Genomic DNA, 14,908 nt, shown 5'->3' on the forward strand with positions numbered 1-14,908 from the left:
GGTCATTTAGAGTTTTAGTGAATGGTCCTGGTGAACACCTACCTCACCGGTCAGATGGAAATGTGAGCATTTTGCAGAATGATTGTGTGAGCACTAGCAGCTTTTTCTCCCCCAGGAGTACTTACGCGTCATCCGTCAAAACAGGTAACTCTTCTATGAGCTTCTTCCTTGAATACTTGCACACATGAGTTAGAGACTTTACAGAAAGAAGAACTTGGTAACTGTTTAAAGCTCCCAAGACAGCTTTTATATGGAAGGACTAAATTTCAAGCAGTGCTGTCCCCAATTCTGATTCCCTGTAGCTGACATGGGAAAATCTTCTACTAGAAGGTTTTGCAGGGGGAGAAGATGATTGTCGAGATCCAGCGAGTCTGATTATGACATTGGGGTGGATGAAATGGAGCGTAGAGTTTGGAGTGCACAAAGGGGAAGAAGTATTGAGGTAAACAGAAACTGGCATAATGTTGGTTTGGGAGCATTCGGGGAACACAGCTTTGGTATTCAAATAAAGAGGAACCAGACACCTGTAGGTAGGATTTGGTGGCTATCAAACTTCTTTAGAATCTCTTGGAGGTCTCGACTAAATTCCCACAAAGATTATTCAGAATGAATGAGAAAAGATGTATGCCAAGTGATTCACACAGGTGAATGAGGGACTTTCCAAATTACCTGAGGAGGTAGGGTCTTCAGAGAAATCTGGTAACTCTTCAGGAGGGTCCCCATAGAAGGAGTTGAATTTATGACTTGACACAGCAGCTAGTACTGCACCCTAATGCAAAAAGATAAAAAAACCATACAATTAAAACATACCCAGAAACATAAGGCATTATCTAAACGGTTATTTACCTTAAGAATTATGCAGAAAGTAAATTTGTAAGGAATGTTGGCTAGGAGAGAGGTGGCTCTCAAAACAACTTTGGATCACTTTATACCACTTCCATTTGCGGAATGAAGTACATAAACTAATTACATCTTAGACTTGCATATGTACCATATGGTACAAAACTCTGTCACCATAAAATGATGTGGCAGAAAGGATATTTAGTAGAACAGAAAGATGTTTGCAATAAATTATATTTTAAAAAGCTTTCAAGACAGACGGTGGTGGTGAACACCTTTAATTCCAGAACTTGGAAGGCAGATCCTTTGAGCTCAAGGCCAGCCTGGTCTATAGAAGCTCCAGGATAGCTAAAGCTACACAGAGAAACCCTGTCGTGAAAAAAACAAAAGAAAAAGAAGCTTCTAAAATATAGTGCATAGTCTGGTTTCTTCTTTGGAAAAATAGTAATTATAAAACAGTAAACATATATCAGAATATTAACACTAGTATCACTGAGTAGTAGGACTATGAGGTTTTCTTTTATCAAACTTTTTTCTCTTCTCTTTTTGTAACAATGACTACACTACTCTTGCACATCAATTCTCAATCAGGCTATACATTAGAATCAACTACATGTAACTTTTTTTCAGTTTTTGAGATTGAGTATTATGTAGCACAGAGTGGCCTTGAACTTGTTATGTAATCGGGGCTGGCCCAAACTCTTGATCCCATTGCCTCTACTTCCAAGTGCTGGGATTATAGACATGGAACACTTCACCTGGTTATGTGTGGATCCTGGAAGCTACATACAGAGAGGACCCATTGAACCCTAGTAGAGAAGCACTGGCATACTGAGTGCCTGGCATCTTTTAAGAGTACCGTGTGGGAAAGCAATGGGAGTTATTGTTTTAGTTAATAGGAAAAAGCATAAACAGCCATGTTTGCTCTCTAGCTCTGCCTGGTTCTAGCTCTGGAATATTGCTTGAGTAGATCATTAAAGCTCTCTAGGTTGTCTTGTTCTTGTGTGTGTATTTGTGCATGTTTATGTGGATGCGTGTGCACAGGTGGTCAAACCTAGGTGTCATTCCTCAGAAGCCATTCAGTTTGCTTTCTGAGACAGAGTCCCTCACTGGGAACAGGGGCTTGCTGATTAGACTAGGCTGCCTAGTCACCAGGCTCTAGGCATCCCCCATCTCTGCCTCAGGGCTGGGATTATGTGTTCTTATGCAGGTGCTAGGGATGGAACTCATTCTTGTGCTTGTGTAGGAAGCACTTTTTGTGACAGAGCCATCTATCTAACGCCTCTCTAGGTTTTCTTATCTGCAAATTGAGAATCTCAAAGGGGATGTACCTTAAATTTGCTATATAACATTGCCAAAAGTCTTAATGTACACAAAAGTGCTTTGAACGCTGTCGAACATTCTGGAAGTATAAATCATTACTAAGTCCACTAAAATAGAGGCAGGCATAAGTGCAAATCTTCTGATGCTCTATATAGAATTATTCACTTAGGTAGTTTAAATATCAAATAGCCAAAGTGGTCTAAATCTATCAGAGTTTCTATGTAAATTTTAAATGTTGAGCTCATGAGTTTTTCTGAAAGGAAAGATAAATCTGCCATGTATGTAGAAACTTGTTGGTAAATACATAAAAAGCCAGTGGCAATGCATTTCCACAAGGTCCACTTTTTTGGGGGGTCATGTTAAGATTTCTCCTCTAAATTTTAATTGAAAAATAGACTACAGGAAGTAAAGAACTGATGCTAGGCATGCTATTTTATGACTATGGGTGAGGCAGGGACATTGGGAGTTCCAGTCTAGCCTGGGCTATAGTAAGACCATGCCTTAGAGCAGCAGCAGCAACAGCAACCACTACCACAACCACTAAAATTATCACCTTAAAACAACAACTACTACCACTACAATTATTGCCCTAAAAAAAGACAAAAAAAGTGAAACACATACAAAATAAAACACAAACGGTTTTGATACTGCCATTTGAGGTGACTGCCTAGATTTCCCATAGTATGGGGTTAAAACAAGGTTTCTAATGTAGAATTATACCAACCATATAGGAAAAATAGTGACTGTTGAGATCTTTCTACAGAAGAATCTTTTTCTTTTCTTCTTTTCTTTTTATTTAGTCTTTGTGTCTGTTACATTATGTCTCCCAATCTTACCTATCCCCCCCCCAAGAAGAAAACAAAATAAATTTAAGTGACAAAGGGGGAGGGGAGGAAGAAAGGGAAAATCTTGTTCTGGAAGTGTACTGTGACACAATGAGTCACGCAGTAAACCCCTTTTCCATATATGTTTACATGCAGGCGTTCACTGAAAAGAATCATTGGTCTGGTTTGAGACCCCTAGTCTACACCATTGACACTGGGTCCTCCCTGGGACTCTTCTTGGGCATCTTGTTGCTTCCCTATTGGAGATCCTGCAGCCCTCTGTCCAAAGGACCCCCTCCCCTGCTGTCCAGGAGATCACAAATGGGGTGGATGTTGGGGTGGGCCAACAACACATAACCCTGGTTCTAGACCTGGGTAGTTGCAGGGTTGCTTGGCCTGCCAGCTTTCCCCTGTCTTTGCCACCAGGGTGAGTTCCACAGCATTGCCCTGGCCAGTTCACCCCTTGCAGCAGAGATGAGTAAGGGCCTGTTCTCCTGCTTTCTCATCCTTAGGGTGTGATCTCCCACAACTACACCTTCAGGGCCAGCTCCACTGTGATGCCCAGGGGAGGTGCAGGGGCGACTCTCCTGAGTGCTGCAGATGAGGGCCAGGGGCAGCGCTCCTGTTCTTATGACCTCAGGGCCAGTTTTCCTACGTGCATCAGGTGTGGATGGCTAGGGTGGGCCTCTCTCCCCTCCCATGCCACACACGACATATGCATAATGGGGACAGCTCTCCCACACCTCTGCCAACAGGGTACTACTGTATCGTCCAGGTAAGGTACAGGGTCCGCTTTTCTGAGTTCTGTAGCTGGTAAGGGGGAGGGTCATCTCCCCTGCCCAGCACAGGTGTCAGCCATCTTTCCCTCACCCTCACCACAACATGGTAGACGAGGGGAGTATGGCCAGCTCTCCCACTCTCACAGCCACAAGAGTCTCATTTCACCTTGCATCTTATACATGCTCCCTAAAAGCTGGGCAGAATGGAATTTTTAGGCATCAACTCATATTTCCCACATACCCAAATCAAAATTTAGAGATGTTTTGTTTTATTTCCAAGTTAAGTTCAGCTGAGTTTCTTTGTATGTTAGTGTTAGGTTTTAAGGCTTTTTCCAACTACTTCTGTAGTTGAAGATCTTCTAAACACTTATACCAGTACTTAACAGAGCCAGAAAATACTGCTCTGAAGCGGCTAGTTCCTGATTTCTCTGGCCTATGGCTGGCAGTTTGGTGGATTTAGTTTTCTCAGCTCAGTGACCATACACGGTTCCACTATGCAATGCAAGTCAATTATGTGAAATAGGAAAACAGTTTCAAAATAGCTCAGGCTCACAGAATTTTATTATGTATTGAGAGGAAATCTCAGTGATGGGCAATTCTAAAAGATTCATTTCATAGTTGAGAAAATTGAGGTCCAGATAGGCCTAGCAACCTGTTATGATTAAAGATGTTATCAACAGTGGGCAGAACTGAGATCCACTGACCATTCTTCCTAATTTAAATGTTTCTACTCTCCCAGAAGTTAACATTTTTTTACCCTGTAAAGGGACAGATCACAAATATTTTAGGCTTCGAAGGCTACATGATTTCTTTTGATACTACTCAACTCTGCCATCAAAGCACACAAATATAAATGATATACAACACTGACTTTCAATAAAACTTTACACCCCTCAAAGGCTGAACTGGACCCCCAGGCCACTGTTGGCCAACTCCTCCAGTAAACTATGGCTAGTGAACAGCGTGTTCGGCACAGCAATAAAAACGGTATCTTATATAAACAGTTCTCCAATTTTCTGGTTTACTCAACTCTGACAAAGAAGCTTGCTCTTCAAATTTACTAGGTATACTTTAGCATGTTTTAAGGATGAAACATAATTTTAAGTTAAGACTATTCAGAATCTGTTAAGAAAAATCATGATAAGATCTCAACTTTCTGCTTTTAAAGTACTAAAGGGCCATTCCTAAACTGCCTCATCTTAGAGAAGACTGATCGGCAGGCAGAGAAGCAGGCAAGGCATACTTTTGCAATTTGCAAAACCAATAAAGGAAAGAAATAGAGAGTTGTCAGAAATCTCCCTTGCTATGTTCTTTTCCTTTTTAAAATAATTTCTCATTTGACAATTTCTACATGTATTTAATATATTCTGGTCACACCCAGCCCCCTACATCTTCCACTGCTTGTACCCTACTTTTCTGTCCTTTTGTTTCGGGTCTGTTTTTACTTTGTGACCTCACTGGGTGGAATAAGAGTTGCCTGCATGGATACAGGTATGGAACTGTCCACTGGAACATGGGTAACTCACCCATGACTACACTAAGACACAGAGACTTTAGATAATTTGCTCAAGGCTTCCAATGAGGGAGAGTCAGAATTGGGGTTCATCCACCCATTAGCTCAAGAGCGGCTCCTATGTACTGCTGTGTACTTCTTACTTCTTCTGCTACCCATAATCAAAAATTAGTAACTGGCTCTCAGTGAAATTTGTTTTTTAATAATTTCTAAGGTAGTCTTAAAAATTAGGATGCTGCTCCATTTGGGGAACTAACTTCAAATCACTGTCTAGGATAAAAATAAGTGGGCACCTAGCTGTTCATTTGGGGAAATCAGCTGTGGGGTGGTAGGTGTTGTAAAGCAGAGAAGTTACAGCCTTTGTTCTAGAAGTTCATCGGAGAGGCATAGGGAGGAGTATGAGTTTCTTGAGGAGGGCAGGCATGGCATGTGTTAACCTGGTGGCCGACAATTCTCAGGAATGCAGCCTTGCCAGAAGCCGAAAACAAGCCTGTAATGATTAGGCTGACATTCCTAATTCTATGTTGCTTGGCGGTCTTGAGACTTTAAATAGCCTGCAAAGGGATGTGGTAAATCCACATGACCCCTATTTGTTGTGATAGTTTGGCCCCGTTCAAATGAATCTTAGTCACCAGTTTGGCTATTTTTGGTCTAAGTCTGCTTCTGTGGCACCAGGGGAAGAACATGTCTCCTGTGACGGGTGAGCCCAAGCCCAAGCGAAAGATCTGGTTTTGGGCAATGAAGGTTCAACCTTACGTAGCATAATGTTATGTGAAGCCAAAAGAGGATGAAAGATTAAAAAGCTTTAGAGAAGAGTTAAAAAAGAAGCCCATAGTTTCTTTGAACAGTTGGACAGGAAACTTAACTGCAAAAGAGCTGACCAAGTTTTACTCTGAATGATTTTTTTCCCCACATGATGTCTATACCAGTTTAGGTACATGTCAAGGTAAAGATGTCAAACCTTAAGAAACCACCTTTGGCCAGGTGGTGGTGGTACACACAGGAGGCAGAGGCTGGTGGATCTCTGTGTTTGAGGTCATTCTGGTCTACATAGTGAGGTCCAGATCAGCCAGGGCGTACACAGAGAAACCCTAGTATCTTTGGGTACTAGGTCAGTGATGGCATGTCATTAATAACTATTTTTTGCCAAGGATCTTATAAAAGCAGATAGAGGAGAGCCAGTTTGAACTCCAGACATCAAAAAAATTAGGAGAAAAGCTTAAATAGGAAAGCTCAACATTAATAATGATATGTGAAAAGTTCCTTTTCTGTTCATTAGCATTCAACATCCAATAGAATCTTCTCCAAGGGTGGGGATGTTTTGTATCTATGCTGTTCAATATCATAGCTACGAGCCTGCTGAGCACTGGAAACACGATGGTATGAATGGGGAACAGGCACTTGGATTCTTAAATTTTAAGTAACTTAAATTCACATAGGTACAAGTGGCTATCAGCCTTCCATGGTATGTGAGAGGTTCCCCCAACATTTACATAAAATCTACAGCTGTATAAATATCATTCATAATCTTCAAGAGGTAAAGAATAATAAATTAATAGTGTAATTTAGGACATCTGAAAATACTCAAGAAGTTTTGAGCTTATAGGAGTCATGTGACTAGAGACCATTATCTATCTAGTCAGCCACTTCCAGAACAGACTTAACACATTCAGCACCACAGCTCAAGTAAGTATCAATCATTTCCTCTGAATCTCTGCGGTCCGGTGTTCAGAAAGTTCTGAACTACAATGGCTTCCCGTGAGGGTATTATCACAGTGCCTTTTCACTTTTTGAGGCAGAGGATAAGAAGAGAAGGCAAGAAAATTAACTTGGAAGAATAAAGGATGGCAGGCGATCTTCAAATATTTTCTTACAGATTATGGTAGTGGGGCTTTCATTTATTGCTTTCTGATGGCTGTTCAACTGTAGATCCCATGTTAACCCAGTCGCAGTTTGCAGTGAACCAAAAGCACACTTAAAAATTAAAGTCTTATTATCATTGTTAGTTTAACATTTTGAAGTAGTGTCTTTGTAGCACAGGCTGGCCTGAATCTAATAAATCTCCTCCCTCAGTTTTTTTCAGTGGTGGGATTATAGATTATGCTATATTTTTCTGTCAATATTATGTTTGAGAAAACAAAGCTTAGAATCATAATGTAACCTATATCTCTGCTATGAATTTTAAAGACAAAACAAATTGAAAACATGTGTATTCCAGTTGCTAAATTGTTTTAATTCCTGCTGAAATATTAACTTAAAATGATCTTAAAGATCAAAAGTTTACTGAAATGGCAACAATTTTTAAAATTACTTAGCTGTAGCAAAAATGATGGCTGACATAAGGATGTGTCTATAGGAATGGAAGCAGAATAAAAGCATGATCACCTACTCCAGCTAGTAGCTTTTTTGCTGGTTTTTAAAATTTACCTTTAGTTTCCTCCTGGCATTGAATTTCCTCAGTTGTTCTACTGTTTCTGGAAGGTGAATTTTGTAGGCATAACGATCCCGCTCCTATAAAAGAAGATCATAATGATACATAATCACTGAAAAAAGTGAAGAAGCTTAATATAAATTATGAAGGTCAAGTCCTTAAATGTGAAGTTTATATTTAATTTTAAGAAATTGGTTATTTTATATACTGATACATATTCTGAGACAAGGGATATAAACAGTAAAATTGATGGCTAAATAGTATTTCTAGCAATAATAAAGAACTAAAGTAATAAGCTATCTAATTTTTATATATGTGGCTAAAGTTACAATGGCTGTGAAAATATGAAGGTATCTTTTTCTACTTAATTTTGTAGCTAGCATGCAAAATAACAGATTTCATTATGATATATATATATCATATATATAAATAACATGATATATAAATAATATATATAATATATTATATATATATAAATAAATTGTACTGAGGTTGTCTTCATCATGAGCTGTCAGGTAAAATGAAGTCTATACTGACTCAGCATTCTGCACTGTCAGAAATAACTGGACTATAAAAATTAGTAAGTCTTCCAACTAGGACAGACTTTTCAAGGGCATCTAATTCAGCTACTTCCCCCATGCAGGGTCTGCTTCAGTCCTTGCCAAGAAAGAAACTGTTCCCTCTGTAGCAGCCCTTTAGAATTCCAAAAGAGCAACTTAGAATTTTATTTTTAAAAAATGAAACTAGATTCCCAGCTTTCACCCTGCACAAAAGTCAACTCCAAGTGGATCAAAGACCTTACTGTAAGACCTGAAATTCTGAAACCATTTGAGGAGAAAATAGGGAAAACATTTGAAAATAGAGGTATAGGAAAGGTTTTTTTTCAATAAGACTCGGGTCACTTAGGAAATGAGATCAACAATCAACAAATAGGGCCTCATGGTATTAAAAAGGCAAAGGAAACTGTCAATTAACGTAAAGGCAGCCTATAGAATGGGAGAAAAATCTTTGCTGGCCAGACATTTGGCAGAGAAGTAGTATTTGAATTATATAAAGGACTAACAAGAATTAAGAAACAACCAACTCAACAAATGAGCTAATGAAATGAACAGACAGATCCCCAAAGATGAAATAAATATGGTCAATAAATAATATGAAAAAGTTCTCAACTTCACTAGCCATTTGAGAAATTCAAGTCAGAACTAGCCAGACAGGCAACTGTTAAGTAAACAATTCGCAAATGTTGGGGTACTATTTCCTGAACGGTCAAAATAAAGCAAGTATCTACCACAAAGTTTAAGGAGTGAGAATGTGTGGAAATTCTGATAAAGATAGTAGATTAATACATGTGGAGAGAATGCAGAGATGGGACAGTGAATACAGATCAGATGGGAGAGATGATAAGGATAGGGCAGGCTAGGCTGACTTTATTATGAGAGGGCGGAGATAAAGGTGCCTGTTGCCAAGCCTCATGACTTGAGTTTGATGCCCAGAACCTACATGAAAGAGAGAAGCAACCCCAGAAGCTATCCTCTGACCCCTCCCTCCAATGTGTGTCATGGCATATCACCTAAACAAATAAGTAAACAAATGTAAAAAAGCTTCTTATGAACATTCACATAAAACTCAGTCTTCATATGAATATACACTTAATTTCTCTAAGGAAAAGATAGAATGGCTGGGTCATGTGACTGGTCTGTTTATCTTTTTAAGAGGTCAAACTGTTTTACAAATTGGATGTATCCTTTTACATTCCTAGTAAAAGCATGAGTTCCAGTTGTTCTATATCTTTGTCAACACTAGGTGTGGTCAGTCATTTATTAATTTTTTGTTTACATTTATTTAACACATGAGTGTTTTGCCTACATGTATGTATATGCATCATGTGTGCACAGTGTCTGTAGAGGCCAGAAGATGGCATCCGATTTTCTGGAACTGGAGTTACAGATCATTGTGAGCCACCATGTGAGTGCTGGAAATAGAATTTGAGCCCTCTGGAACAGCAGCCAGTGCTCTTAACTGTTGATCTATCTGTCTAGTCCCAGTAATTTTTAATTTAGCCATACTAACACAAGTATACAGGGGGCTCACTGTGGCATTATTTGGATTTCCCTAGTGACTAATAATGTTGAACAGCTTTGCCTGTGCTTACCAGCTACCTGTGTATCTTTGAAAGAAATCTGCTTAACATTTTTACATTTTAGATTAGATTTTGTTTTCTTATGGAATTTTGAGAATTCTTTACATTCTTTAGATGATTAGACCTTTATCAGATACATAATTTGCAAGGATTTATTCTCAGTTTACAGTTTGTTTTTCATTCTTTTAAAAGTATCTCTCAAATAATAGAAGCTTTTAGTTCTGCATGTATTTTGCAGGTAGAACAGGATGTTCTGACAGATTGAACATGGGTAGTTCAAGAATTTTGGGTATGAGTAACTGAAGTCTAATTCCAACTGTACTGGGAAAACTAGGGCAAGCAGTTTGGAAGATGCATGGCAACAAACGGGGTTTCCAGTTGATTTTGAAAACACTTCCTACCTAATAGCATAAATATATTCCCCAAAGTGTTAGGTACTGACGATAAGGAAATCAGTTGAGAAGTGAAGTACTGAAGTGACTGCCTGGTGCCGAGTGATGAGACAGAGAAAGCACATTTCATCACATGCTTCTGCTCAATAAGATCCTAGGGAGCTTACCGGATGGAATGGCTAGAAGACTGAAAGCTGGAGAAAGGAAGGGGGACATTTCAGGGATCCCAGGCTTTCAGGAGAACACTTAGGCTGACATTGCTGCTATTTCCTTTATCTATTTTACTTTAGTTTTGATTCCTGATATATCCTAGCCTAGGTATAAGGCTGCAGCCCAGAAAGTCAAAGGACCAAATGAGCCCTGAGAAAAGCCCACGGAGAAGAGGATGCCGATGAGGATAGAACCTTGTGGCCATTTCACAGCCTGGCTCTGTCTTCCTTTTAGACTAGGAAGTTTACTACAACTGTGACCCTGGACTCTGCCTGTACTTAATCCTGCTGTTGTTGGGATGCCTATTCTGGCAAGTATGATTAATTCAGATAGACAAAGGATGTTAAACAGATGCAGTCAACAACTATATAAAGGCATTCATATATTACTCAGTTTAATACTCAGATTATTTTCAACACAGAATAAATAAGAAAGACCTATTTTATTTAACTGAAGAAATAATTCTTTTGTTCTTATTTTTGACTCAAAACAATGATACTTTTGATTTTGGACACCCTTTATTATAAGAATTTTCATGATTCTATTTCTTTACTTTGTAGTTATTGAGGACATTTTCATTGGCTTACATTTTAGCCATTATAAATCAACATAACTTGTATCCACTGTAATGAGACACATATATACATGAACAAGGGCTAAATGTAAGAAAGTTGCTCCTTCCAGTTAGATAAGCTCCTCACTGACTTCCTTATCTCCAGATGACATGCAAGCAGTAAGAATAACCAGTAGTTCACACATGAAAGTGACTCTGAGTTCAGCTTTCCAGACTTTTCCTTTTACGCTACTGACATTTTAAAACATTTTGGTGCCAGAAATCTATTCTGTATGGAACTCAGACTACTTAAGACGAGAACTATAATCATTGGTAGACACAAGAATTTCCAGAAAGAAATATGCTATTAGCCAAGATAAGCTTTCATAATGAAAGCCCCTGTAACTGTATAATCCTAAGACATCTTTTAAAGGATCTTAAAAATTACTTAAACAGCTGCTATTGTCCTTATTTGGCAGTAAAAGTAACTTTTAAATGACAAAAGAGCTTTATTGCAAAAAACTCAGAGAAGCAAAGAAAGAACAGGAATCTTCTAAGCTGTTCATTTCATATCAGGAAGAAAAAATACTAACAATAAAGTTGAAGAATCTTTGCTGGAAAAATCAGAAATATTAGTATTAAAATATCAAAATTTATATTATATTGAATGCATATTTGAAAAGTAATATTCTTTTTTAACGCTACTGGGGGACTATACTTGTGTTTTTTATGCATGCTAGGAAAGTGTTCTATTATTGAATAATATCTCTCAACCCAAGAAGTAATATTTTCAAGGAGAATCAAGATTTACCAAACTGCCAAAATTGCTGTATATTATTCCATGTCATTACCACCAGGAATACATCATTAATCAATACTTTTACACATATCTTAGTGTCTTGCACAACCTTGGAGGGAGCAACATGGTATAACAGTAGCCAGAGAAGACTTTACCAAGAAACTGGTATGTATCTAAATAAGGATATGAAGATGGTGAGGGTACAAACCACAGTGTCCTAGAGGAAGAATATTCTAGGCAAAGGGAGGGTTGAGGCAGTGATGCAGGACATGGAACTTTGTCAACAGACCAAGAAGGTCTGGCCCTGGGATTTGAGCACTAGACTTAGCAGCATGAAGGTCAGTAATGACTAGAAAAGAGCTGTTTTTCTTTTGAGTTTTTGAGATTCTGGGTTTGAAACTAAGGGCCTTGCAGATGCTAGGCAAGTACTCTACTGAGACATACCCATAGCCAATGGGGTGGGTAGGATTGAGATCCTGATTACTATGAGTTCAAGAGAAAGGAATGGCAGAAATTGGGGAAATGGGTACATAAAATTCTGTTCAGTTTTGCAGTTGAGGGAAGCAAGGATTGGGGGCAGAAGCTGGAAGAGTTTGTAGGAGCAAGAGAAGACAGATGTGCATGCTTGCATGTGAACTTAAGCAAAAAAAAACAAATCACAACACATTAGACCCAAAAGATCCAGAAAACTGATAATTTGGGAAAAAAGGAAATGGCTGGAGCAATGTCATCTAGCTAGTGAAAGGGACAGAATATAGGACATAAATGATAAGTCATGGAAGGATGATCTAAAATCTTGGTTCTATCAGTGATAACTTCTGTGACTTGGGCCAAAATTAGGAACATCTCCAAGGATGTATTCTTCCTTATAAAGCAAGAATTTTCTGTAATTATAGCACAACATTTTAATGAAACAATATTATTTCCTGATGTCTCAAGATATGATTTCCCCTTCATCTAGAAAAATGGTATACAAAAACTTCTGAAATGTGTCTTTTCCCTAAAACAGAAAATCTATACCATGCTTACTGAAAACCAGTGAAGTACTACAGAGTATAGAATCACCCCCAAAATAAAGATAATGAAGATAACATGGCTACGCCAGCTGTTCCTTTTCATATTTGGTACATGTGTTGCCAGACAAGAGCTTGTCTTCCCTTGCAGATTCTGTCGTAATCTGCTTTTGTGCCTTCCCACCAGCCGACTATCATACATGTCTCAGACAAGGTGCAAGACAGCAAGCACGATGGACAACACCGATGGAAGGGGTGAGAAACAAGCAAAGGGTGATGCACTGCTGCCACTAGCCTTTCAGTCTATGTGGATGGTGAGAGATGAGCTCAGGTACCTTAAGCCATGGGTGATTCAGTGCTTCATAAACGGTGATCCTTTCAGCAGGATCCAGCATCAGCATGCGGCGTACTAGGTCTTTGGCACTTTCAGAGATATGGCTCCACTGCCTTGGATTCATCTGAGGAGGCAACAAGGAAAGTTCCACGGTTATCTTCAAGAAGTCAACGCCTACAATTATTTAACATTCTATAATCTATACTATTTCAGCACAACATTCTCAGAGCAAGTAACAGTGATTGGAAGGCCTGTTTCCTGAGGAAAAGAACACATGCAATGGTTTGTGATTTTTTCCTCATATTGTACCAGCAGTTATTCTATTGGTGGTATTAGATTGCACTATTTCAATACTTAAAAGGTAGAATGCCCATAATTCTGGTTTCTAGCTTTTGATTGTCATCTAAAAAGGGTAGAATATATTGATCTACAAAGTACTAGAATAAATTTGAGATGAAAAAAATTAAAGATTCTTTTTTGGAGACAAGGTTTCCCAGGATGGACTAGTACTCACTCTATAGCCAGACTGCTTCCAGTTGCTTCTACCTTAGCGTCTTGAGTGCTAGCATTATAGATTTGTCCCACTATACCCGGCTAAATAAAGTTTTAAAAGTGATACCTTCAAATACTGGGATTATGTGCTGAGTGTGCTGTGCATCACTATAATCTTAGCAACTGGGATGCTAAGACAAGGGAATTGTGAGTTTGAGTTCAGTCTAGGTTGGATAGAAATTCTGAAAGAATGAAAGAAAGAAGGGGAGGAAGGAAGGGAGGGGAGGGAGGGAGGAAGGAAGAAAGAAAGATGCACACAAGCTCTAAAACAAAAAATAAAATTGGGAGCAACATTAATTGTAAAGCTATAAAATTAAACTGGATATTCTGATCACAGCGTTCAAAATCTGAAGAAAACTATACTATCATCACAAGCCTATACAATAGCCAGTTCCACTTGTATAGTATCCTCGGGAAAGTCACTTCTTTCTTTTAGAGACAAGACAACCAATTTATGTGGTAGAATTCCAAGTTTTCCAAAAGTCTTCTGATAATGGCTGTGGATCTTTGAGGCAAAGAGTGGAAGGCTCTTGGAAGGGGATATGTCCAAGCCCCAAAATGAGAAAAACATTAAGGAAAGTACTCAGAGTTTGGGAGTTGGGAAGGGAAGTGGGAACTGAATGTAGTGACGGAGGTGAATCTCATTCCCTGTTCAACACCAGGAATTGATTGAATAACTGACCATATGTGAGCTGCCTGATGCCAGGAACTTCATATAGTATCACAACTTTTGTAACGGTTGCTGTTGTTTTTTTAGTGTTGGAGACGAAACCCTGGTCATCTCATATGCAAGGTCAAATGCTCTGCTAAGAAGCTACATGTCTGGCTCAGTGTGCTGGCCATAACCAGTAGGGATCTATGTTACCTCTTAAGAGAAAATGATGGAGAATGAATGCAATTTAAAGCTAAAAGAAATCACAGTAATTGCATCACAGCATAAAAGAATCATTCCAGTTTGACCACGGGCTAGCAACAGATACTGAGCTTTGGCTGAAGCGAGGCTTTGAACTTGCAGATATGGAGGGAAAAGCAGCTCCATGCTAGGGAGAGCTCTTACAATTGGAGGATGTTCTATCTTCCTTTTTTAGAGGTAAAATTACAAAAGCAACCACTTTCGCTTGTTGAATTTTGTGAGATAACCGGTATGAGACTACTTCAATAATGGCATTCTATTTCCTATTGGAATGTGGTCAATGGACCTGTTT

The 14,908-nt window shown here is 38.9% G+C and overlaps 1 protein-coding gene across 15 annotated transcripts in view; it reads right to left on the reverse strand.

The window, feature by feature from the left end:
• The window catches only part of Cask (calcium/calmodulin dependent serine protein kinase), a 320,516-nt gene that overhangs the window by 87,723 nt on the left and 217,885 nt on the right, over nt 1-14,908 (reverse strand). For all 15 annotated transcript variants that reach the window (XM_005352875.3, XM_013348391.2, XM_005352872.3 and 12 more), the window contains exons 8-10: nt 13,153-13,275; nt 7,707-7,790; nt 670-769 (exon numbers count right to left, since the gene is read on the reverse strand). In XM_005352875.3, coding sequence (XP_005352932.1) covers nt 670-769; nt 7,707-7,790; nt 13,153-13,275 — 307 coding nt within the window. The remainder of the gene's footprint in view (nt 1-669; nt 770-7,706; nt 7,791-13,152; nt 13,276-14,908) is intronic.

This window comes from Microtus ochrogaster, chromosome 10 (genome assembly GCF_000317375.1).
Source record: "Microtus ochrogaster isolate Prairie Vole_2 chromosome 10, MicOch1.0, whole genome shotgun sequence".
NCBI lineage: Eukaryota > Metazoa > Chordata > Mammalia > Rodentia > Cricetidae > Microtus > Microtus ochrogaster.